General features: G+C 41.9%; 1 protein-coding gene across 2 annotated transcripts; it reads right to left on the bottom strand.

Moving 5' to 3' along the window:
- Nucleotides 1-576: 576 nt before the first annotated feature.
- On the bottom strand, nucleotides 577-14,918 carry iffo1b (intermediate filament family orphan 1b). Of its 2 annotated transcripts, none has more exons than XM_084027589.1 (9): nucleotides 13,600-14,918; nucleotides 9,894-9,954; nucleotides 8,847-8,942; nucleotides 6,066-6,206; nucleotides 5,402-5,586; nucleotides 5,139-5,265; nucleotides 4,145-4,237; nucleotides 3,682-3,812; nucleotides 577-3,198 (listed from the first exon to the last, which is right to left on the bottom strand). In XM_084027589.1, the coding sequence occupies exons 1-9, from the start codon at nucleotides 14,589-14,591 to the stop codon at nucleotides 3,099-3,101; spliced, it is 1,926 nt and encodes a 641-aa protein (XP_083883715.1). In that variant the 5' UTR covers nucleotides 14,592-14,918; the 3' UTR covers nucleotides 577-3,098. The 2 variants fall into 2 exon arrangements, with proteins under 2 accessions (XP_083883715.1, XP_083883716.1); XM_084027590.1 differs by having other exon boundaries at nucleotides 4,145-4,234; nucleotides 13,600-14,915.
- Nucleotides 14,919-22,985: the final 8,067 nt, after the last annotated feature.

Consider the following 22,985-nt stretch of genomic DNA (forward strand, 5'->3'; position numbering starts at 1 on the left):
CGGTTTGTGTGAAGACATGCTGCCGTTGGCGTGTTTAAATGTAATCACAGGTCAATGTACGACAAACAAAACATTTGGTTTTTGTAACTTTCATTTTCAGGGCGATGGAAAAGGCTTTATGAATAATCACACGTAACCCCGTTGCGTGTTTGCATGTTTTATTCTTTCAGTCACTCTTGACACATTACATACTGTTGCTCTGCAGTGAAGCTCTTTTATTCCTTTGCCTAAATTACAGCCTCAATGTTTAAAGCTGCATTGTCACACATCTGGAGGACTTGATCAAAACTCTGGATTATCATCAAATTGTTTGCCGACTCAAATTGGATGAAATCATTCTGTCTCCTCTGTAAAGATGTGAAAGAAGAGACAAAAACACCCTTTTCTCACTAACCGTCATCATTTCCATTGAAAAGCTAGTAGAGCAATCAGATAAATGTATCTTAATTCAAAGTTTCTTTCCAGGTGGACATTCTTCGTTTGCAGTCTTTGAACTCAAGTATATATTCAAAGATATATTTCCATATAATGTCAAAGCCATCGTACAGTCATTTTGCTAAAGCATTTGCATTTCAGTAGTTTCTGTTTTTTTGTTGTCGTTTTAACTCGAGTTATTTTTAAATTGACTTTTTTTGGCAACCACGTACACTCATAAAGAAAAAGTACCAATGGCAATATAAGAACTCCATTGTCATTTTAAGGTGATTATTGTCAAATGCTAAACAGAGACAATATCAAATTGGACTTATTATGTTTCCTTCTTGTTCATGTTGTACATGTGCCCAAGTAAAAGTCTTTTTAAAAGTACTCACTATACAGACATAACACACCCCAAAACATACACACTAGCACATGCATACATAGAGACTCACTCAGTGCGTCACAGGAAAACTATACAAAAAAGGGAAATGGCGTGTTTCAAGTGTGGCACAGTTGTATCTCTGACATCCTCCGTCTGAGTGGAAACAATCAGCACTCAGCTGAATCTAAGGTGCCACACATGCATGAGTTTGTACGCTTCAAACCGGCTTCTACCATCTTTAGTATTGGAACAAAGTGCTGGGATGAGCGACCTGGTATAACCACACAGAAGAAAGTACAGGGTCCCCTGACAGGGATGTATGTTTTACTGTAGCAGCGTGTCTGAGTTTAAAGTTCATGGTTAAATGTTCCCAGACCAAACAGAAACAAAGTAACAATGAGACATGTGTTTGTGTTAAATTCATTATTCTACTAATCACCTGCAACAAGTCCAAGATGAGGAAATACAATAAATATAGTTTTCTATTTCCAGCGTGTCGACATTTTTATGTTACATGTTGTACAAGTATTACTGCTGATTGTTTCATGAACGTTTTGCTCTGCTCTTCCTTTCTATGTGCAAACAGGCTCAAAAATAGGTTTAGTTATATACATCAAGCACCTTGGTGAAATAGATCCGGCAGCTATATTTAGTGTTTTTTCTTTTTTGTTGTTTTTTTTACAGCAATTTCCTGTTGATTCACAATCTGACCATTTTATTTTGGCACTCAATGGTTAACTGACATTATTTAACAACCATCTCTTTGTTGTCCTTTCTAAAGTGATTCTGCTCAAACATGCAGCTCTGCTCCAACAATATACAGTATATGACCCGACTCTAATCAAAGCATTACTGCTGAAAACAAAAACTAATAAGTAACAGCTATGTGACACCTGGCTGTCATCACACAGTTCTCTTATTGTCAGACAGAGCCAACGGCTGATTCTAGATCAGCTTCAAGAGGCTGCGTTTCAACGGAAACAAACATGCATCGCTCTGACACCGACAACATTCTTCTCTGCCGTCTCCTGGAACTTTGGATTTCTTATGAAGCACCATTATAACAGATTCAAACAGATATTCAATGAATTTCAGATGTATTTTTTCCCCTAAAGTGTTGCAAATGACCTTTAACATTTTTCTCCTATTCATTTTCAACATCTCCCACTGACACTGATGTTGGTGGCTATTCTCGGATGGATCTGTGTGACGGGTGTGGTGGTGGAGGTGTGTGTACACCATGATGATGCTGATGCCTGCTGACACTCTTGTAGCTCCTGTTAAAACCATGAAACATTGCCTCCAGGTGAGCCAACAAATCCAAAGTACATCAGCAATGGATGGACTTGGTTAGATTGTTTCACAGTGGATTTCTCCAATAAAATCCAGTGTTTCTTCAGGTAAATCACAGCAGACAAATAAGTGAACTGGAATTATGACAGGCAGCTACAATGGTCTTTTTCTCTTTTTAGGATTATACCTAATTCATATCATCCGGAGGCATGTTAATATCCAGAGACAAGCCTTTAATGTTATGATATTTCCTTTGCTCGCTTGCTAAATGAAGCACAGATGTTCTGTTCTGATGCAGCTGTAAGGCAGCAAAATGCTGAATCATGACATCTTATTAGACTCAAACGCATCCATATCAATATAAAAACGGACAAGTCAAACTCAGAAATACACTCAAGGAAAACCTTTGTTACAGTATATGAAGACCTGACATGCTCCCTGTTTTTTGGGCTTGTTTCGTGAGGGAAGGTAAATGAGAGGTCAGTAAATGTGTGTAGAGTGGACTTGACGAGGTTCCCGTGCCCTTGCATCATGTATTTGCTTGATTAACTTCAGATGCCCAGATTATTAATGAGTTTTTACGGTGTGTGGAGTGAATAAGTCATGCTATGCTTTCCTGTTGTTTCCTGTACAATATGGTGGGACATTAGCCTGTTTACTTCCAATACATTCAGGATCCTCAACTTTCTGAATGATTACAGGACATTATAAGATTCCCTTTCTTAACTAATGCTATCAAACAAAAGATGACAAGTTCCACCTATAAGAAGACCTCTCCCCTCAGATCAGCTCTGTTTGAGCACAGTTTCAGCTAAATAGGCTCCTCACACCAGAGCTTGGACAGGAGGAAGAATTAACTAAATGAATCCATATATGAAGAGGTTCACATGTAAACACGGTGTTGCCATAGTTACAGGTGTGTGTTGCATCAGTGTGGTGCTGTAGCTGGATGCAGAGCGGGTCACGGGACTGCAGCCCCGGTTGCTGCCGGAGTGAGCGAGTGTCAAGATCTGCCAGCACTCGAGGAAGAAGGTGGAGATGACGAGGACTTGTCATTTTCTCTCTGCCCGCCGTCTTCAGCGGACGCAGGAGCTGCAGAGTCACTACGAGACAGAAACATCGTTTTTTGGTAAAAGAAAATAACACTTTTTTATTACTTTTTTATTTTTCCAAGTAGGGACATGATGTGTATTGTAAATTCTTAGGAAGGTTTCTAAAAAAAAGCAACTTATATTGTTATTATTATTATTCAGATGACAAACTAGACCAGGTCAGCTGATCACACAAGCAAGTATACAATTCAACATATATAATAAGGTTTATATTAAGAAATTAAAACTTTGTCAGGTTTAAGCAGGGCTTCATTTAGTTCAAGAAAATAACAGTTTTATTGTCTCCATTTGACATATAATATATTATATATTAAGCACCTAATCTCATACTTCTTTCTAGGAAAGACAACACTTTATTGGAAGTGTGCCTTTAAACACACTATATACACATTTCCCTGTGTGTGTGTGTGTGTGTGTGTGTGTGTGTGTGTGTGTGTGTGTGTGTGTGTGTGTGTGTGTGTGTGTGTGTGTTACCTGTCTCCACTCTGTGTAATGAGTCTCCTGCAGGTCTCCATCTGAACATCTAGGCCTCTTTTCATGGAGCACATCTCCATGTACTCGTGGAGGTGTCGGTTCATGTCACTCTTTGCCGTGGCCAATTCCAGCTGGAGTCACACAAAAACACACACATGCAGTCGGCATATTACAACTGTTGCAGTTCAAATCCTGTATGTGTGTGTTTACCATTAAACAAGTACACAATGATGAGGTGCTGGGCAAATGACTAGGATTCACATGGCTTTATGACTTTCATGTCATGTCTAGTAAAGAAGAGAAGCTTGATTACATGTGGAAGATTAAAAGATCATTCAATCAATTCAGACATAAAAAACACTGAATGCTGAGTCATTCTGTAAATCATCTTGTGTGAATATGCAGGCGACGGAGTGCTGCATAAGGACATGAGAATTTATTACATTTTAAAAAAGTGGCTGACCTCAATCTGGTCAATGGTCTCTTGGTATTCCTTCTCCCGGGACTTGAAAAGACATTCTGTGTCATTAATCACCTTTTCCAGACAGTCCTCCTGCTGGAGGGAAAGAGAGAGGGGAGAGAGTGTGTTTGTGGTCGTGAAATACATATACGTGTGATAAAATGCAGTAAACTCAACGTGTGTGTGTGTGTGCTAATCATCACAATCAGACACCGAGTGAGGTTACAGGACTATTACAGCACAGCTGCCGTTCTGCTCCCGCCGGCTCAAATGTCACTGGAATGCAGCTCGTCCATTCAAAGGGACTGCAGATTGTTCAAACAGCACTCAGCCGGTAAACGAAAACAAATAACCTACATGCATTTCTTGGAAACAAACACATTGGACACCGGTCCAGGCCAGACACTGTGTGTGTGTTTAGAGCAGTGAAGGTCAGTGGCATCGCCTGAGACCAAAATATCACGCTGCTGCTCTGCACACCAACTTCACATCAGAACTTTAAATGCTTCCTTGAAATCTGAACCACTGAACAGTTTCATGACACACATGCAGCTGTCTGAAGGAGGACAAGTGGGGGAAAAGCATCACAAACACAAATTCTACTTTCTCAATGTCCAAAGAAAATTACTTAGAAAATACTGAATAGGACGCTCTCACTGCATCTGGAGGCCAGGCATTAATGGTTTATGGAAGTATGTGGTAACACTTTCTATGAAGGTCATGTATATAATGCATCATAAGCACATTTCTAACACATTATAATGTATTTATAAGGCTTTATAAAGGTGTTATACATGTTATAATCGTGCATGAGCCTTATAACAAGATTGATAAAGTATTAAAAGTGTTAAACATAATGTATTATAAGCTCAGTATTCATATACCTCCATATATATATACAGTATATATATATATATATCCCAAGTGAGTCCTGGATGTTACGTCTCATAAGAGATTATAAATTATGAGTAAAATGAGTCGTGCAATCACAGTCTACCTCTCCTGGTGGGTGGGTGGGGTCAGGAGGCAAAGTGCATCCTGGGAAGTCCTCCCAAAGAAGCAGCGTCTCTTCGGTCTCCTCCCAGGCTAGACTGTCGCAATCATCCTCAAACTCACATTCTCGCCTACAATCTCACACACACACACACACACACACACACACACACACACACACACACACACATTGGGATATAATGAGTGGAAGTGCAAGAATGAAGGACAGTCACATTATATCATATTTCAGTGAGTCAGATCACTCACAGTTGGTTTAGCATCCTTTGCATCTCCTCATTGATCTGATTGGCTGAGGAGGCACAGTGCTCTTCCTCCTTGGCCACGCCCCCATCACTTTCGGAGGTGCTGACAGGTTCGTCACATTCGCTCCCGTTGAAGGGCAGAGGAGTTTGTTTTCGCCGGCAGTTTAGGGATGAATGGTTGTTAGGAACCTGCAGGAACCCAATCAGGATCCAGAACAAGACAAACCTTCACACATGGAGCTAGGGCGGGGGGTCATTAAATACGCTGAGTCATCGTCTTTAGGTGGAATCATATCAGGATGAAATCCTATATCGTGTGATACACAATTGAGTCTAAAATTATAATAACAAGCACATACTGACCCAACTTTCTCAGATAATATGATCATTTTGCAATAAATTCTGTAATTTAATAAGTCTGTGAATTTCATTGGTCAAGAATTTCATTTACACAGGTTTAGACAAAAATAGGCTTTAACATGTGGTTATTGCATATGGACTATTTATTTATTGAATTACCAAGAAAAAAATACTACAATGTGATACATGTCGTTATCGAATATGGGCAAATCCCCATCGTATATGGGGATTTGCCATATTGCCCAGCCCTACATGGAACAAAGGAACCCGATATGAGGACATTAACTGCTCAGATCTGGTCCTGGTACCTGGTACATCTGGATCACATCTTCACAGTTCCTCTGCTGAGCGACGTCACAGAGGCGAGCGGTGATGTCGATCCTACGGCAGATGTCCATGTCCACCTTCATGGCTTTCTCCTGGATCTTACTGTCCAGCTCTGACAAGTTCTACACAGAGGATGGCAGGACCCAGACAGGACAGAGGGAAGGGAAATAACTGAATAATATATAATATAATATAATATAATATAATATTGCGTGGGTTCTCTCCGGGTTCTCCGGCTTCCTCCCACGGTCCAAAGACATGTAGGATGGGGATAGGTCAATTGATGACTCTAAATTGCCCGTAGGTGTGAATGTGAGTGTGAATGGTTGTCTGTCTCTACATGTCGGCCCTGTGATGGACTGGCGACCTGTCCAGGGTGAACCCTGCCTTCGCCCAATGACAGCTGGGATCGGCTCCAGCCCCCCCGCGACCCTGAATACAGGATAAGCGGTAGACGATGGATGGATGGATAATATAATATAATATAATATAATATAATATAGAAAATAAACGACTGTTTATGTACTTGTTTATTCATGTAAATCACTGCTGTAAATGAATGTATTACTAATGTAGAAGTAAGTGATAAAGAAGAATGTTGTAAACATCTCTGGTGCTTCAAGCTTCCTTGATGCCAAACGCTCCATTCGTGGGGTCTTCCTCATGAATAAATGAGCTAGCTTAAAGACAAACATGGCAACCCATAGTTGTTCTTATCAATGGCTTATTACTCATGTTTAAAGCATCAGTAAACTGCCTATTGACTTTGAAAACCCTGTGGAGTAATAATATAGCTTTAAAAGCACCATACCATATGTTTACATAAACCTCATGTTTACCAAAATTGCTTTATTTTGAGATAATGTGAGATTGTTTGTTTACATTGACCTGGAAATGTTTGTCAGGGTTCGTTAAAACTCATCTTGTCGTTAAAGACAAGATGAGTTTTAACCTCCGTCTAGCTCAACCTCCGTCTAGCTCAAATTTGAGTTGGAAATTCAGTTCTCGTAACAAATCATTTTTGCAGGCGTAATAACTTTCAGATCTCTTGGCCCTGTTGTGATTGACAGCTCAGTGGGCGGAACCAAAGTATGATGGAGTTCGATTGGCCAAAAGTTAGACCTCAGGCTATGAATTTCAGGCTCGTACTTACACGAGCTGCGCCATAAAAGGATTTACTTTCAAATTCTCCCAGTATTCATCCTCACTGGGAGTGTTAGGAAGTTGTTCTCTGACCAGTATCTTCTGCTCTACATTGAATTAAACCAACGTTGAGCGTCATTTTAGATCAAATAAACAATGCAGTGATTTTCACAAAGTTGAATTACTTAAAGGAAAACACCACCGCATTTCCATACTGAACTATGTTCTGCTCTGATCTTAGACGAGGTGATACATACCTCCCTCTTCTCTGTGCGTGCACTCAATGGCTCTTGCGCGCACTCCGCGCAGCGCTAATTTGCTAGCATGTAGCTTGTCCCAGTATATTCCTTAGGATCCAAATGGGGGTGAAGTTAGAAGCGACCAAGCACTTCCACGTTGTCCCTATTTAAATACGGTTACGTGAGTAGTTACACGACCCAAGTTTGGTTACACAAAATGAAACATGCCAATTTTTCTAAGCGGATAACAAGGATAACTATATAGTATGGCGGAATAACAACTGGAAGCACTTCGACGTCGGCGCAGTAATATCATCACTCAAAACATGACGGGACTATACCTTCTGCTTGTTTTCACAACCCTGTACGATGCCGATATAACCATGATGTTTGATTGTTCACAAACTATCTTACTACAACCTGATGCTTCCTCAACTGTGCACAAACTACTACAGGTAGTGCAGGCGACGGCGTGCAGGTCACGTAGGTTCTATTGACGGAAGTAAGAGGGGGAGGGGAGTGATGATATTACTGCGCCAACGTCGAAGTGCTTCCAGTTGTTATTCCGCCATACTATATAGTTATCGTTGTTATCCGCTTAGAAAAATTGGCATGTTTCATTTTGTGTAACCAAACTTGGGTCGTGTAACTACTCACGTAACCGTATTTAAATAGGGACAACGTGGAAGTGCTTGGTCGCTTCTGACTTCACCCCCCTTTGGATCCTAAGGAATATACTGGGACAAGCTACATGCTAGCAAATTAGCGCTGCGTGGAGTGCGCGCAAGAGCCATTGAGTGCACGCACAGAGGAGAGGGAGGTATGTATCACCTTGTCTAAGATCAGAGCAGAACATAGTGCAGTATGGAAATGCGGTGGTGTTTTCCTTTAAACCCAGCGACTTAACAGTCTCCTCCAGCAGTGGTCCCCAACCAATTTCCACTTTACTGACTATCAGTGCCTGAAAGCTTTTGACAGCGAGATGGGACGTCTCATAGCAGAGAAACGAGCTCAGGGCTCACACTTATTCTGCATCATGTTGGGTTGTAGTTTCTATGCACTTTATATTGTAGGATTTGCACAGAGATAGTAGAACTGTTTCCCTCACTGTAGCGCTGTGTTTGGGTGGTCTTTGTTAGTATCCTGCAAAGTTTACTAACCCTTATTTAAATAAATCATCAAGTATTAATTTGTTTTTGTTCGCAATAAATTGAATTCCACATATCAATCCCATTTTCTTTACGACCGTTTTTACTATAATTCATCATTTTTTCAGTTTCTCACACGGTCCAATGTTGCCTGACATGGTACCGGTTACCACGGGAAGCTGCAACGCCATGCGTCTATGTGACTGCTGCATGTGACCGTATATGGACTCACGTTGCTCATGAGGCCTTTGAAGAGCACCAGCTCTGCCTTCAGCTGCTGAACTCTGAGAGCCAGCTCGTCCTGACAGCCTTCACTCTCCTGCAGGTCCTGCACACAACGGAAACCATAAAGAACACACACGTATGAGTGCAAACACTCCCACGCCCACATGTCCTGTCACGTCGCTTTACTGGAAGCCTTTATCTGCAAAGTGAACAAAACACTGAATCCTAAATGCATAATCTCCTCTGGGGGGTCAAGAACCCGTCTGTGATTCATCTCTTCACTCTGTTGACTTATTCATATGTTGTACAATATTGGTCAGGTCAGGTTTTCAGTTTCAAGTGGTGTTTTACTGCTTGTTGTCTTCCTGTTGTTTGTGCTGCCTGCTGAATGGGGTCAGGTACAGTTTCCTGGCAACGGCACACATGCATTCAAAGACAGTACATGCACACACATACAACCCACTCAGTACTACACAGCTGCAGGAAGCACAAATAAGGCAATCAAACTCTCTCTCTCTCTCTCTCTCTCTCTCTCTCTCTCTCTCTATATATATATATATATATATATATATAATAAAAATGAAAAAGCAAAAAGTAAAATTATATATATAAAGTAAAAATACATGATTTCTGTAACTTTTAAATGAGAAGGATTCATGCACGTTTAATCAGTTAATGGTCATTAAAAGCGTTGTTTGAGTCTGGACTTGAACCAGAGTAGCAGGGATGCATACTGCAGAGTATTACAACTGATTACTGCCCGGCTGCAGTGTACACACTTCTACTAATGGTGTCAGTTTAATAGGAAAAGTCTCATCAGAGGTATTTAACCACCAACACACTGATGGTTGTCGACGGACCAGGAAACACACATGGTATAATGTTGCTGGTATTTTTAGGTTAGCTAAGCCGCAGCAGATGTATCACACCCAACACTTTATTTTGGTTGTTCCAATGACTCAGGCTGATGTTAAAGCTCTCACATGTGAAGTAAAGACACACACACACACACACACACACACACACACACACGCACACACACACACACACATACCTCTTGTAGGTCGGTAATCTTCTGTTGCAGATCCATCCTCATAGTATATTCTTCTTCCCATCTAAGAGGAACACAGGTAGAAGGAGTAAACAAAAGTGTAGTGTCTTGTATTGTACACAGAGGACAAAAAGACATAGAACATCCCGCCCATGGGTTTCCCATGTATTCATTATGCATCATCCAGACCCACTTAGACAGGCAGGTCCATAAAGGGATCAATGACAGAACTATTTCAAAAGGCTGAAAGGTATTCTAGCCATGTGTTGTACAAGTTTAAGTGCATCTGTCTCGCCAAACGCCTCGCCTCGACTTAATGTCAACCAAAGTCCTCCCAACGCACAACATCATGGTGCTTCCCTCCAGGATTCAAGCTGCTGCTCTGCAGGTGGCAGTGATACACTAGAACATAACACCGAACGCAAACATCCTTGTTGACATAAGTGTCAAGGGCTGGATTTGCATTTTAGTGCACAAGAATGGAAACTGGATTTCAATTGAGTGTAAATGTGAAATGTAAATGCAGTTTAGTTAAATCAGGATATAAATCTGGATACAAGTTGGATGAAACAATCAGGTGTAAATGTTTGATGAATTGTGTGCTACTGTGGCGACTCGCCCATGAACCGGTACTTCTAATACGCACAGATCCCGTAAGTATCTCAGATTCAGTGACTTCATACGGCCATACACTCTCATAGAAATGCAGAATGCTGCGGCACTTTCAAGACCTTAAGGGAATACTTCATGCGAAAGTAACTGAGTCATGAAACGGGAGTCACTGTTGTTGTGTAGAGATGCTTGTTTGATCAGTAAGGTGAGAGTGAACAGAAAGCCGAGAAGTGCTTCCTTCTGCAGGCCGAGCCCCATCCAGCCGTCACAGCCAGCAGCGACTGCTGCATTGCAGATATGTGGTGGAGTGTGGAGAGGGGGGGTGAGAGCAGGAGAGAGAGGGAGAGGTGTGCTCAGTGTGTGTGAGGAAGAGTGCATGACAGTGTGGTGGGCAAAGAGGGAAGAGTGAGGTGCAGGGACTGGGGGGTAAAGGGGCAGAAGGGGGTAGAAGAGAAGTTGACCTTGCATTAAAAAAAACAACAATTGTGGGAAAAAGAAGCAATCACACCATAAGCTATGAGATGAATTCATTCACATGTGGGTTTAGGCATGAAAACGACAACAACAGACGTGTTTTCTCTTTTTAAATCGGCATTATAAATATTTGACTGCATAGGTAATGGCCATGAGTTTAACATGAGAAACAGGCTTTTATGCCTCCATTGTCCACAGTCCAGAGCCCTTACAGAGGCCTGAACAGAAGCGGATTTGATGACTAAATGCAACACGGCTTTTCACACGCCTCGATTCACAGGTAGTGAAACAAAATGTCAACTTCTCAGGTCTGTACACACAACCAGAGCAGGTGTCTTATGTCACAGGTTGTTGGGTTGTTTCATCCGTCTGCCTCGCTCACAAAGAGCCCACTATACTGTGGTCAGATCTCCTCTGTGAAGAACGCATGGCTGCTCGCTTGGACATAATTGGAGGAATGTACTAGAACATGGGGCTACTCTAGTTTACCCAGAACAGATAATACGTAATCCAAAAACGTTCCCCAGCTCCTTCTGTCGCGATATAGTTCAACCATGTGGGTTGTTTTCTCCAATAAAGCAAAGGGACAATCTGCCCTAAACGCAAGTTCACAGTGTTTTATTCCAGCGATCTGCAAACGAGGCAGCTGCCTCCCTGAAATAGAAATCACAGCAACCCGATTTCATCTGGTGATGTCATAAGCTCCTTTTAGACAGACGGTTCCACCCTAACGGCGGAAAGGCGAGTCAAAGTATGCTTCGAACCGGAGATAGAACTTTGTTTGTAGTGTTTAGAATATAGAAATTTGTTTGTAGTGTTTAGAATATAGAAATTTGTTTGTAGCGTTTAGATAGAACTTTATTTGTAGCGTTTAGATAGAACTTTATTTGTAGCGTTTAGATAGAACTTTATTTGTAGCGTTTAGATAGAACTTTGTTTGTAGCGTTTAGATAGAACTTTGTAGTTTTTAGACAAAAAGGCTGTCACAAAGGGGCTAATGTAAAAAACTGTTTTGTTTTTAACTGATGAGTTCATAATTGAGATGTTACATGATCATAGGTCAGCAATTAAAAAATGTTTTCATTATAATTCTTCATGAATCAATGTCATTTTGTCGATAAAATTGTGTAAAATAGTTGTTACGTTATCCAAGGGCCAAAGGTGACATTAAAATGTTTTGTTCCAAAACCAAAAAGCATAAAATTGGACAACAGCAAGAAAAATAAACGAATAATTCTGCTCCGTGTGAAGTTCACAGCTGTTGATCAGTAATATCCATATGTCCCAGTAAAATCATTATGGGTGCTGTTAAAGCATCATCAGGCTTCTTTCAATATCAAATCGGTCGAACTGGACCAACTTCAGGATTTGTCGTTTCATCTTTTACATTTCACAAAATAAATGTCTGCTGTACAATCAACATGACCTGTAAGCCAGTATGAGTGCTTTAACCCTCATGTGGTGTTTTCAATGTTTGCTAAAAGAAAGATGTTTTCAACCTGAGACTCACTGGCCTTGGCTCATTTTCTGTGAAGAACATATAACAGAACACATTTTCAATACATATCTGGTGTTCGAGGGCAAAAACAGTGGAAATGTAGGTGCTGTGTACCTTCACTCTGTCCTGCACCTATCTGGGTTAGTGTGTGTGTGTGTGTGTGTGTGTGTGTGTGTGTGTGTGTATGGCCAGGAGGTCAGGAGTGTGTGTGTAGGTGGTCAGGAGTGTGTGCATGCGCAGGTGGGAGTGGGTGAATGAGTGTGTGTGTTTCTGCAGGAGTATGTGCAGGTGTGTGTGTGTGTGTGTGTGTGTGTGTGTGTGTGTGTGTGTGTGTGTGTGTGTGTGTGTGTAATAAAAGCTTTACATGTATGGCTCCTTATCACAATCGATCACAATCGTTGGAAATATTCAATCTGTTAATCTGTACACTACATGTGTTCACTAAACATCAGTAGTGATGAAAAACCTTGTTTCATTTATATTTGTTCAAGATAAACATAGTTTATTTCACTAATATTTATTTTTTCAAAAATGACATTTCAACCACAAAAACTATTGGCACTTTTATTTATAAATGTGATTGAACAGAGGTAAATGTCAAATATTTCCCATATTAGCTATCTACTGTATATTGGTTGTAATTGAGATAAAGTAAACATCTGTTAAGTATTTTTACTTATTTTTTTATAGCTGTATTGATTTTAAGAGCTAATACCGCCAGATCCGTGAAAATTGGCTGTGTAACAGAAGTATGAACACCACACAAGGGTTAAACTAAGCCAGTCATGGGTGAGTCATCATGGGAGCTTCATGATCTCTGAAGTGAACATTTGTGCAACAGACAGAACTTCTTTATAATGAGGTTCATTTTGTTGGGGTGTTATAGCAGCAGCACCTGTCGCCAGCGGATGCGGGGTCAGGCTATGTGATGGATGGAGAGGGTTTGTGCTGACTCTGCTTCTGTTGGAGACAGCTGGTCTGCAGATGCTTTACGACACTTCTCACTGCTCAGAAGTAGAGCATGACACACACACACACACACACACACACTCCACAGATCTACAGCACAGCCATATGCTCATTAGAAATGTTTAACGTGCAATAAAAAGCGTTCACTCCATTTACCTGCGTTTATACTCGTCCCTCTCCCTCTTCACTTTGGCCAGGACATTATACAGGGCTCTTATCTCAGGGGTGATGGTGTCGATCTGGACCCCGACTCCGTCAGGGTGCACCCAGGACACCCCTGGGCTGGTCAAGCGCTCTGCACCGGGGCCAAACTTGCGTGTGTGGTTGTATGACCAGATAGTGCCCGGGAGGAAGCGTGGAGGAGGGTTGGTGGAGCCGCCTGGACCTGTACTGGTGCTGGAGAAGGTTTTGGAGCCAGACACGGGGGAGTCCACAGAGGGGGAGGCCTGGCTGATGGTGATGGCTGGGTGGCAGGCTGCATTTATTTGGGTTGAGCTGGAGCTTTCAGCAGCTGCGGGTGAGAGGGTTGTCGTGAGTGGTGGCGTGAACAGTGTTGTAGGCCTCCTGGCTGAGTTGTTGGTGTTGTGGAAGGGGAGGGAGCCGGGCCCGAGTGCTATGGTCCCAACAAATCCAGTCTGCACGCCTGCGTCCTGGGTATGGCCCCTGCTGTCACAGCATCCACCTTGACAGCCCTTGTTGGCATCCAGCGCCTGCTGCAGCTGCTTCTCTAGAATCTTATTTCTGCGCTCCAACTCGTGCACTTTTGCCAAAAAGCATCTGAATCTCAGATTGAGGGTTTTGAGGACGCTGATGTTCGATCCCAGGTCGTTCCTGAGAGCCATGGCTGCGGGGGGATGCGGCACAGCTCGGTGCTGGTAGGGACTGTGGCTGTGGTGGAGGTAAGGTGAGGTCTGCGAGGGTGCAGTGAAGTCAGGCCCCAGCTGACCAGGCCCTGGTCCGGGATGCTCGCCCAGCAAAAAGGACGTCGGGTCCGGTACACCGAAAACGGGGTCGACCAGGAGGCCTGAAGGAGAGTCCGGGTGTTGGGGAGCTTGACTCTGCTGCGGATGTTGTTGGAGATGCGTGTTGGCCCCCAACAAAGGATTCATGCTATGGTATGGAAAACTAAAGCGCTGCAGATCTGGCATGAACACGGACGGGAATTGTCTTGTCACACCAGAATATGATTGATAAATAATAAGTAGGTGTTAAACGAACGAGAAGGACGTGCGCACAAAACGCCAGTATTTATTTTTTATTTTTTACCTGATTATATAACGTTTCTAAATAAGATTCTTATCCGTAAAGCTGAGAGGTCTTAACGTCGGCTGGTGGATCAGTGCTCTCTGACCGTCCGTTACAAAAGCATCCAAAGCGTCTCGAAGCGGGCGGCGAACAGAGATGCAGCATGCAGCGGAACCGGACCGAGTCCCGGTGAGGTGTTCAGCAAAGACACAAACGCGATCAAACGATGAAATGACGCAGAGCGTGAATAACAGAAATCCAGTGTCACCGCGTCACTGAAACTGGCAACAAGATGTAACCGCAAGCGGAGAGAGCAGCTGCGCGATTGGACGAGCAGGGCTACCGTAAATACTCAAATAGAGCGCCGCGCTAATTCATTAACCGTCTGTTTTCTGAGGCACGCGACGCTCAAGGCGGGTTTTACCGTGTCGTTCCCTTCCTCACGTTCATTCAGACCTTTTCAAAATAGATTACTAACCTGACAATGCGGGCCCCATGACGTCAGCCTGTTTTTGGTAATTTGATTAGCTACGCTAGAAAAACACACATTGTAAAGCCTTTATGGACAGATTTCATCTCGGAGATGTATGGAGAGTAAACAGTCCTAATAACAGATGATTTACATGGAGCAATGATCGGGCTCAAGTCAATCGAGGATAGATTGGTTCATTTCTGATAGTTTAACCAAGGATGATATTAATGTGAATATCCTCTTAGATCAGAAGGTTATTGTTATAAGAATTGTATAACCTCATGTCTTTAAGTTTTCTTTGTTCAGGTTACAGCTTTCTGTGTTGAACTGTTTATTACTTTAGTATCCCCATGGCTGACCTAAATGTTATCAGAGGCCTGGTAGTCATGATGTCTTGTTCTACATGAAGGTTAACTGTCAGTGACGCATTATCTCCTGTGCCTTCAAAAGACTCAAGTCACAACAGTGATTTGAGCACTTCCTCTGTAGCATCCTCACACGTTGTTGCATTGTAACTGCTCCTCTTGTACAAGATTAAAGTCAGAGGTCGACTTTACTTATGTCTCCGATCTCCTCCTTGGGTGAATTTATTCATTTACGGGAAAATTCTTTTAACAGTTATATGCATAAAGATAAATCTATACTGTTGACAAATGTGCTACTCAGTCAGGTTACTGGAATCTCAATAGCTCTGTATTACTAGTAAATGATGGTGTTAAAAAAAGGTTTGATCTCACATTTCTGATCCAAAGCTAAGAAGAAAGACATTTTGGAGTTAATTGGGAACCTCTTAAATTTGAGGTTGGTTAAGTCTTAAAGCCAAATCAAGAAGAGCTGAAGAGGAAAAGGTAGTGTCAAGGATCCTCCTTTTATCTCAAAAGCCCAGATACATTATTAGAGGAGATGAAATTAGCTGAATTGTACAGGCGAAGAGCCAAATGGGCATTTGCAGGTCTCGAGCTAAACCGCTTGAAGAAGGAGAACAAAACTCCCGCTATTTATTGAGAGAACCCGCGCTCATATGGGGAAAACATGCAAACTCCACACAGTAGGAACCCAACCCGGGACCCTCTTGCTGTGAGGCAACAGTGCTACCCACTACACCACCGTGCAGCACAATCACAATGTTTTGCCTCATAATTACTTCATATTGAATAACAAGGACATAAACACAAACTGTCTTCTTTGAATATTGTAGATGGGATACCATGGAAGATGGCCTGGCTTCCACCTTATCGATATCTAATAACTAATTAAGTGAAAGAAATTTCCTTTAAACTCATGCATGAGTTCTATCCAGCTAAAAGCAATGCATAAAAAAAATATTTAAGATAGACATTGATGTTAATTTCTCTTTTTGTTGTAAACATCGAGAAATTGTTTGTTTTTTGTATTATTGAAAATATTGACGAGAATCTGGTCTTGCATTGGAAGAATTTATTGCTTGGACTCTTAGAAAATAATATACAGAAAAACAATCAGGAATATTATAATGGCCAAATACCATATCCATAAATGCAAATTCACCAATAGGAAGCCATGTTTTATTGCTTTTACTAATGAGTTCAGGCAATACATTCTTTCAATCATACACTCGATTAATTATAAAGCAATTCAATCTGTAACAGCGTTTACTGCCCTAAAGGTTTCTACTTTAAACTTTATCCCCCCTAGTGTTGGTTTTTGCCTTTAACTTTGTTTCTTTTTCCTTTTGTCCTTATTGTTGTTGATTATTATGATTATTATTATTATCATATTATCTCTTGTGTCCATTGTTCTTACTGTATATTCAGCACAGATGTGTGTATACATTTGTATTTTGTATTGAATAAATAAAGTTTGCAATTTGTAAGTAAGCAGTTTGTAATTAAAAAAAGCTACGTTAGAAAAACTGATCGGGAATATGTAAGATTGAAAAAGCACAAACTTTATCATCTGAACTTCTCATGTTTTAGCCAAGATGTAGTTTCAAGTTTGGCTTTTTGGAAAATACACACATTTATTCAACAAAATTCTGGAGATGTGATGTCAGCCGGTTATTTTAACCTATAGCTAAACCCAAGACAGCTGAGTTAGCTACCTTTAAAGGTGACATTATCGGGTGAAGGACTGTGGGGGGTCAATGTGGGGTCAACGGTGCATCGGGGGCCCTATAGCAGCATGATCTGGCAACCACAAACTAAAACCATGGCAGCTTATAAGCATTAAATAACAAGACAACGAGGACAAAAAGCAATTATTTTCAAAATTGTCATATAATTCTAAACCAGCACATGAAGTAGGAAGTAAAGTGACTATCTACATCTATCTTTCTTTTTATTTCTGTTGGACAGTGTAGGACGTGGAGCCCTCAGATCTCTCCTTGTCTTCTGTCCACCGATGCTGCAGTGTCTCTGTGCAGCCCTGACTGTCCAAGAAGTCCAATGCACCAGCCCCAACTGAGATACCATCTGCCCAGGAGTCTGTTCTTCCTCTAATCCTGCTGGCCCAGTTCTTCTCTTTCTTCAGATTTCCATTATTCATTCCCAAGGACGTTGGGTTGCTCCTCTTCCTCTTCCAGCTCTGGCAGTCAGAGAGGCTGATTGTCCCTTAAATAGCAGTGAAGAGAAACCATGAACCATATACCATATACTCATATTTGCCTAGTCATAGTATTTTTATTTTTATTTCATGATCCAAGTTTTTTTTATGGGAATAATCGAATTGTTTGTTCTTTATTTTATTTTGTATTTAGCATTTTTTGTGATTTCTTTGAACTGTTATTTGTCTTGCTCTTTAGGGACCTCAGGAAGAATACTCGTCACCATGGTGACAACTAATGGGGATCCAATAAACAATAAACAATGAAAAGTGAAAAGATGGCACTGCAAAAGTGTAAACTTGTACTATTTTTCCGAGAAACTTACTTTCACACACGCTCTCCTTTCTCCCCTGCATCCGCCTCCCCTCTGCCTTTTCATGGCCAAACACCATCAGGTAGACGTCATCCCTGAACTCCCTGTTCATCATCTGGTAGATGAAAGGGTTCATCATGCAGTGGGACTTGGCAAACATGGCAGGGATCAAAGTGACTACAGGTGGGAGACAGGAGAACAGTTGGGAGCTCCTTGTCGTTGGCTCAGCATCTTTCTCCAGGGCGGACCTGAACATGGCATCACTCAGGACGGTGATGGAGGCTGAATTCATCGCGGTCATATGTGTTGTCTTGCTCCACTTGTTCTCGGGATTGTAGTGGATTGGTCTGTAATATTCTGTAACAGTCCAGTTGACCAATGAGGGGATGTCTGGGATCTTTGGAAAGTGTGAGGTCATATCAGTGGACTCCTCCACCACAGTCTGTGAAGATGCCTCTTGGTCTTCTCTGGGAAAGAGTGCAGAGATGAGAGACACAGCAGCATAGGGCATCCAGGCCACGAGGAAGGTGGTGCACACCACAGCAGCAATCTGAAATAAACACATGGCTTTATTTTCTCCTTCAGCAGATGCATTAAGGAATGTGAAAATGCTCTTCATGGAGTTTACCTTTGTAAGTCTCAGGTCTTTGCTGGTGTGACTGACAGAGGAAGACGGTATAGATGCCAGAGTTCGATTAGATCTGTAGACCTGTGAACAGAAAGGTATGAGAAAGCACTTGGAGTGCTATTTGGATGAAGCCTCCCCGGCGCTTTGTGGACACTTTTCCTCCAGAGAAAGACGCTTTGTGGACACAGGCAGCCACAGTTCACATGCACTTCCTTGTATTCCCTTGTATACAAAGACAGCATATATTCAAAACTCCCATGTAGATATTAAGGCCATGTGACAAGTTTTTCATTTCCATCATCTTTTAAATGATTCTGAAAGATGAGTTTTTGTTGTTTTCAGTCCTGTAAGTCTGTTAACGTGTATGCAACCATGTCCCTGTTCGTCTTCCCTGATTGGCCAGCCGTTGAGGCGAGCGTTACAACTTCTATTGCCATGTCGTCATGTTCTGGCTGTGGTCAGATATGACCAGCTGGCTCTCATGTTGTGTGTTGATGGAACAAAAATATTAAACTGGCATTGACATTGGGACCAGGATTAGCAGTGTGCTTAACTTATATACAAGCTCTCAACATATTTATTGGTTATTGTAAAGATACACACTCACTGCAATTTGTGTTTTCAAATATAAGTTTGTCAAACAACCTGCTAATGCAAAATAACTTCATTGCCAAGCTCTAAGAGGCTTTATTTTTGCCCCCATTTGCCATGGAAGGCTGGTATTAGCACTTTATAAATTTGCATATTCTTAAAGAACTTTCATAAAATTACCAGAAACCAACTGACACAAGTTAATCAGGGGCCTTTGGGGCCCTGAGCACCTGGGTAAATAGGGGCTTTTCATCTGGTGATCCTCTGTATCCCTGAGGAGGAAGTGGTACTGTAATACATTGTTGTCTGCGACAGTGTATTTTCCCATACTATCACTAGGGGGAGCCAGAGCTGTTTTTTATATTCTACATCTTGTTGCTTCAAACAAGGGTCTAATACATTTGACCAAAAATAATAACAGACTACAGACCCAGCTTACCGTCAGAAGGATGGCCAAATATGAAGTGACGATGGTGAGCGTAGGAAATCCAAAGCATAATGTCAGGATGAGGAAAATATAGACTCTGTCATTTAGAGACGATCTCATTCTCCACCTGGAAATAGTGAAACAGTCCGATTGGTTATCGCTCACATGCAAACACATGACGAATACAAGTCAGAGAATACACAGACATATGAACATAAACAATAGGATCAAGCAGCACTGGACATTAAACCAGAGATTACCAGTCGATGGTGCAGCTGGTCCCATATGGTTCTGGTCCATAACTTCCAAATCCAAAAGCAGGCAGCAGGGCCCAGAACAATGTGTAAATCCACAGCAGCGCAATGGACAGAGACACATGGCGCCTCTCAATCCACTGACCTAGAGAGCCAAGAAGCATGAAACCACTTAAACGACTTGGTGTGACTATTTATGGCCATTCAACCTCATGGGAAGTCTTGACATTTTACTTTACCAATATCTTGCAACGTCAGCAGATTTAATTGAATTTAGTGTCACCTAAGCAACCATCAATCAATAAATGTCTTTTAAATCAATAACTCTTGAAATGAACACATTGTTAGAAGAAAAGGAAACCTGCAGAGAATTCAATAATGTGTACGTAAGGTTTGTGTGAAATCCTGACAAGCAATGCTGCAAATTGTACAATTTTGGATTGAGATCTCAGACTTGCCGTATCTTAAGCAGCAGATCTTCAGGCAGCGTTCCAGAGAGATGAGACATGTGGTGAGCAGGGAGCCGATGCCAAACACAAAGCCCTGAATGCCGTACCAAAAGCACCCCGTCTCCCCAAACACCCAGGCATGACAGAGGCTGAAAGAGGCGGAGGAAACCTTAGTCCCCCTGCTTAATGGATCATCACCTTCTGTCTCGGGTAAATGGCTGCCGGTCTAGATGTTTGCATTTGCTCACAGTGTCGCCACCCTGAAATCCTGGCTTCTTATTGGTTGATAATAAAGTATTCTGTACCTGGAAATGATGAAAAACGGCCCTCCCACGAGGCTGAAGCCAAAATCACAGAGGGCCAGGTTGATGGTCATGAGCTCTTGATGTCGGAGCTTCTTTCGTTTCCTCCAGTAGACTAACAACACCGTGCCGTTGCCCAGCACTGATGTCACACCTGCAGAAAGAGTTAGTTAGACTTCAGTAGCTCTTTAAGTGTTGCAGTTGTACACGATTTCATGGCATGAGCTTGAGCAGAGGGTGACCGAGCAGATCGATATCCAATTATTCACCCGTTTGGTCCTCTCAATAACACACTAAGCGTCCGCAGTCCGCACCACAGGAAGTCCTCACAGATGAAGCCCAGATGAACACGTTCACCAGGGGGTCTGTTTATCTGTAGCTTCATCGATTTATTGTGAAATAAAAAGATGCTTCTCCTGGGGGCTAAGCCCCCCGTCTTTAAATTCTAGTGCCGTCCCTGCACAGGACACATTGTCATATTAATGGTACAAAGGACTTCTGTCTTGTACAGTATCGCAACACTACCATTAAGACGTCCCTTTACTTCAAAGATAAATCTTTTTTCCCCATGATAACCACATGATTGGGATGTTTGCTTGCACCACTTGGAGATGTATTGTACAAAGAGACACACATTAGTTATGATGATTCATTATAACAGAAAGAGAAATTTTTTGTGTCATCACTTTATCTCCAGTAGAAAACGAGCATGATATATTTGGTATTTTGGGAGATTTGGTATCTAGATTAGGAATTGAATGTCGCTCGATAACCTTTCCTCACAACAAACGAAGCTGAGATTGACATCGTGATAAAAGCGTTCTCTGAAAGTGCCTTAAACCAAGCTGACCTGTCAAAGCGAGGAAGACGGCGACGACCAGGTCTGCAGACGGGGACAGCTGGGAGAGGAACAGTGGGTGGATTGACGAGGGGACGAACCAGGAGACCCTCTGGGAGCCATTCCCTCCCATGGATGTACTGCACTGACCCACAACCAGAGACAGAGGGAGGAGAGCTGGAGCTTCAGAGAGACTGGAGAACAACTGGAACCAATACTGTGACACTGTGATGAAACACGAGAAGAATTTAAACACTGTGACACTATGACAAACACAAGCATGTGGAAGTAATATTTTCTCGTGAGGGAAATAAGGCATTAGTATAATAATTTCTGATTTCTGCATATGTTTCATCTGAAGATTTTCACTCAATTTGAATCTGCTTTTAATGTGCAGACAAAAACTACACTAGAACAGAGGCTCATTTAAACATCCAGCTGAAGAAAGAAGGAGCGAGAGAAACAGGAGTGACAGAGAGGGAAGGACATTTTACAGTGCAGTCAAAGTCACAGCATTATTCATATTCAAAGTCTATTTTTTTCTGCCGCTGGTCATGCAGGTTTAATTTATTAGATTTCTTAAGAAGTGATTCTTTGACAAAGCATGATAAATGACTAAATAATGATGACCTGTTGACCACTGGAGCAGGATCTGGCTGACAGATCCTCTCTGCTGCAGGATCATTTTCCACTCTATTGGAGAAATCGGACATTTCTTCAAATACAATACTGTTTACTATTGATTGTAAGTGTTTATAGGTTATCTCGGGGAAAGTGTTGTCAGTCACACCATAGTAGTAGTGTGAATTCTGTCTGTTTATGTGAAAGAATAACCTTCATATACTTCAAATAAATACATGAATCAACTGTTAAAAAGCTGAATGAACACAGTCACAAGAAGACGACATGGGAGGTGATCAAACGGAAAAGACATTTCCTGAGATAATAAGAAACAAAAATGACCTCCAAAAGGTCTTTATTCACTCTTTTTGGACCCTACTCCTTCCATCCAACATATACACATGCAAACACACACCTGCAGGAAGACACCACGATAAAAACAGGCACCGCCACTCACCTTCCTCCTCCTCGTCTGCTTAGCAGTCCCTTCCTCTGGTCTCAGCAAAGACTCTCTCTTTTTTTCACATCATATTAATCTGAACCCTCTCTGTAAATCTATGTGGCAAAATCACTGTTGACAATCTGGGTTAGAAGAAATAATCAGCGAGAGGCACAGAACCTGAGAAACCAGTGAGTGAGTGAGAGAGAGAGAGAGAGAGAGAGAGAGAGAGAGAGAGAGAGAGAGAGAGAGAGACAGAGAGAGAGACTGAGAGAGAGATTGAGAGAGAGAGACAGAGAGAGAGACTGAGAGAGAGATTGAGAGAGAGAGCAGCTACATTTATAGCAGCCTGTGAAAACCTGAGGACAACCAGTGGAAACTA

Source organism: Eutrigla gurnardus, assembly GCF_963514095.1.
Source record: "Eutrigla gurnardus genome assembly, chromosome: 14".
Lineage (NCBI taxonomy): Eukaryota > Metazoa > Chordata > Actinopteri > Perciformes > Triglidae > Eutrigla > Eutrigla gurnardus.

Excerpts from the sequence above, each read along its gene's own strand:
- iffo1b (XM_084027589.1), bottom strand. The coding sequence starts at position 14,591 with ATGCCAGATCTGCAGCGCTTTAGTTTTCCATACCATAGCATGAATCCT. Across the intron at positions 6,207-8,846 it reads TCAAAGGCCTCATGAGCAAC|AACTTGTCAGAGCTGGACAG; the intron begins GTGAGTCCATAT and ends TCCTCTGTGTAG. Across the intron at positions 4,238-5,138 it reads CCACCCACCCACCAGGAGAG|CAGGAGGACTGTCTGGAAAA; the intron begins GTAGACTGTGAT and ends CTTTCCCTCCAG.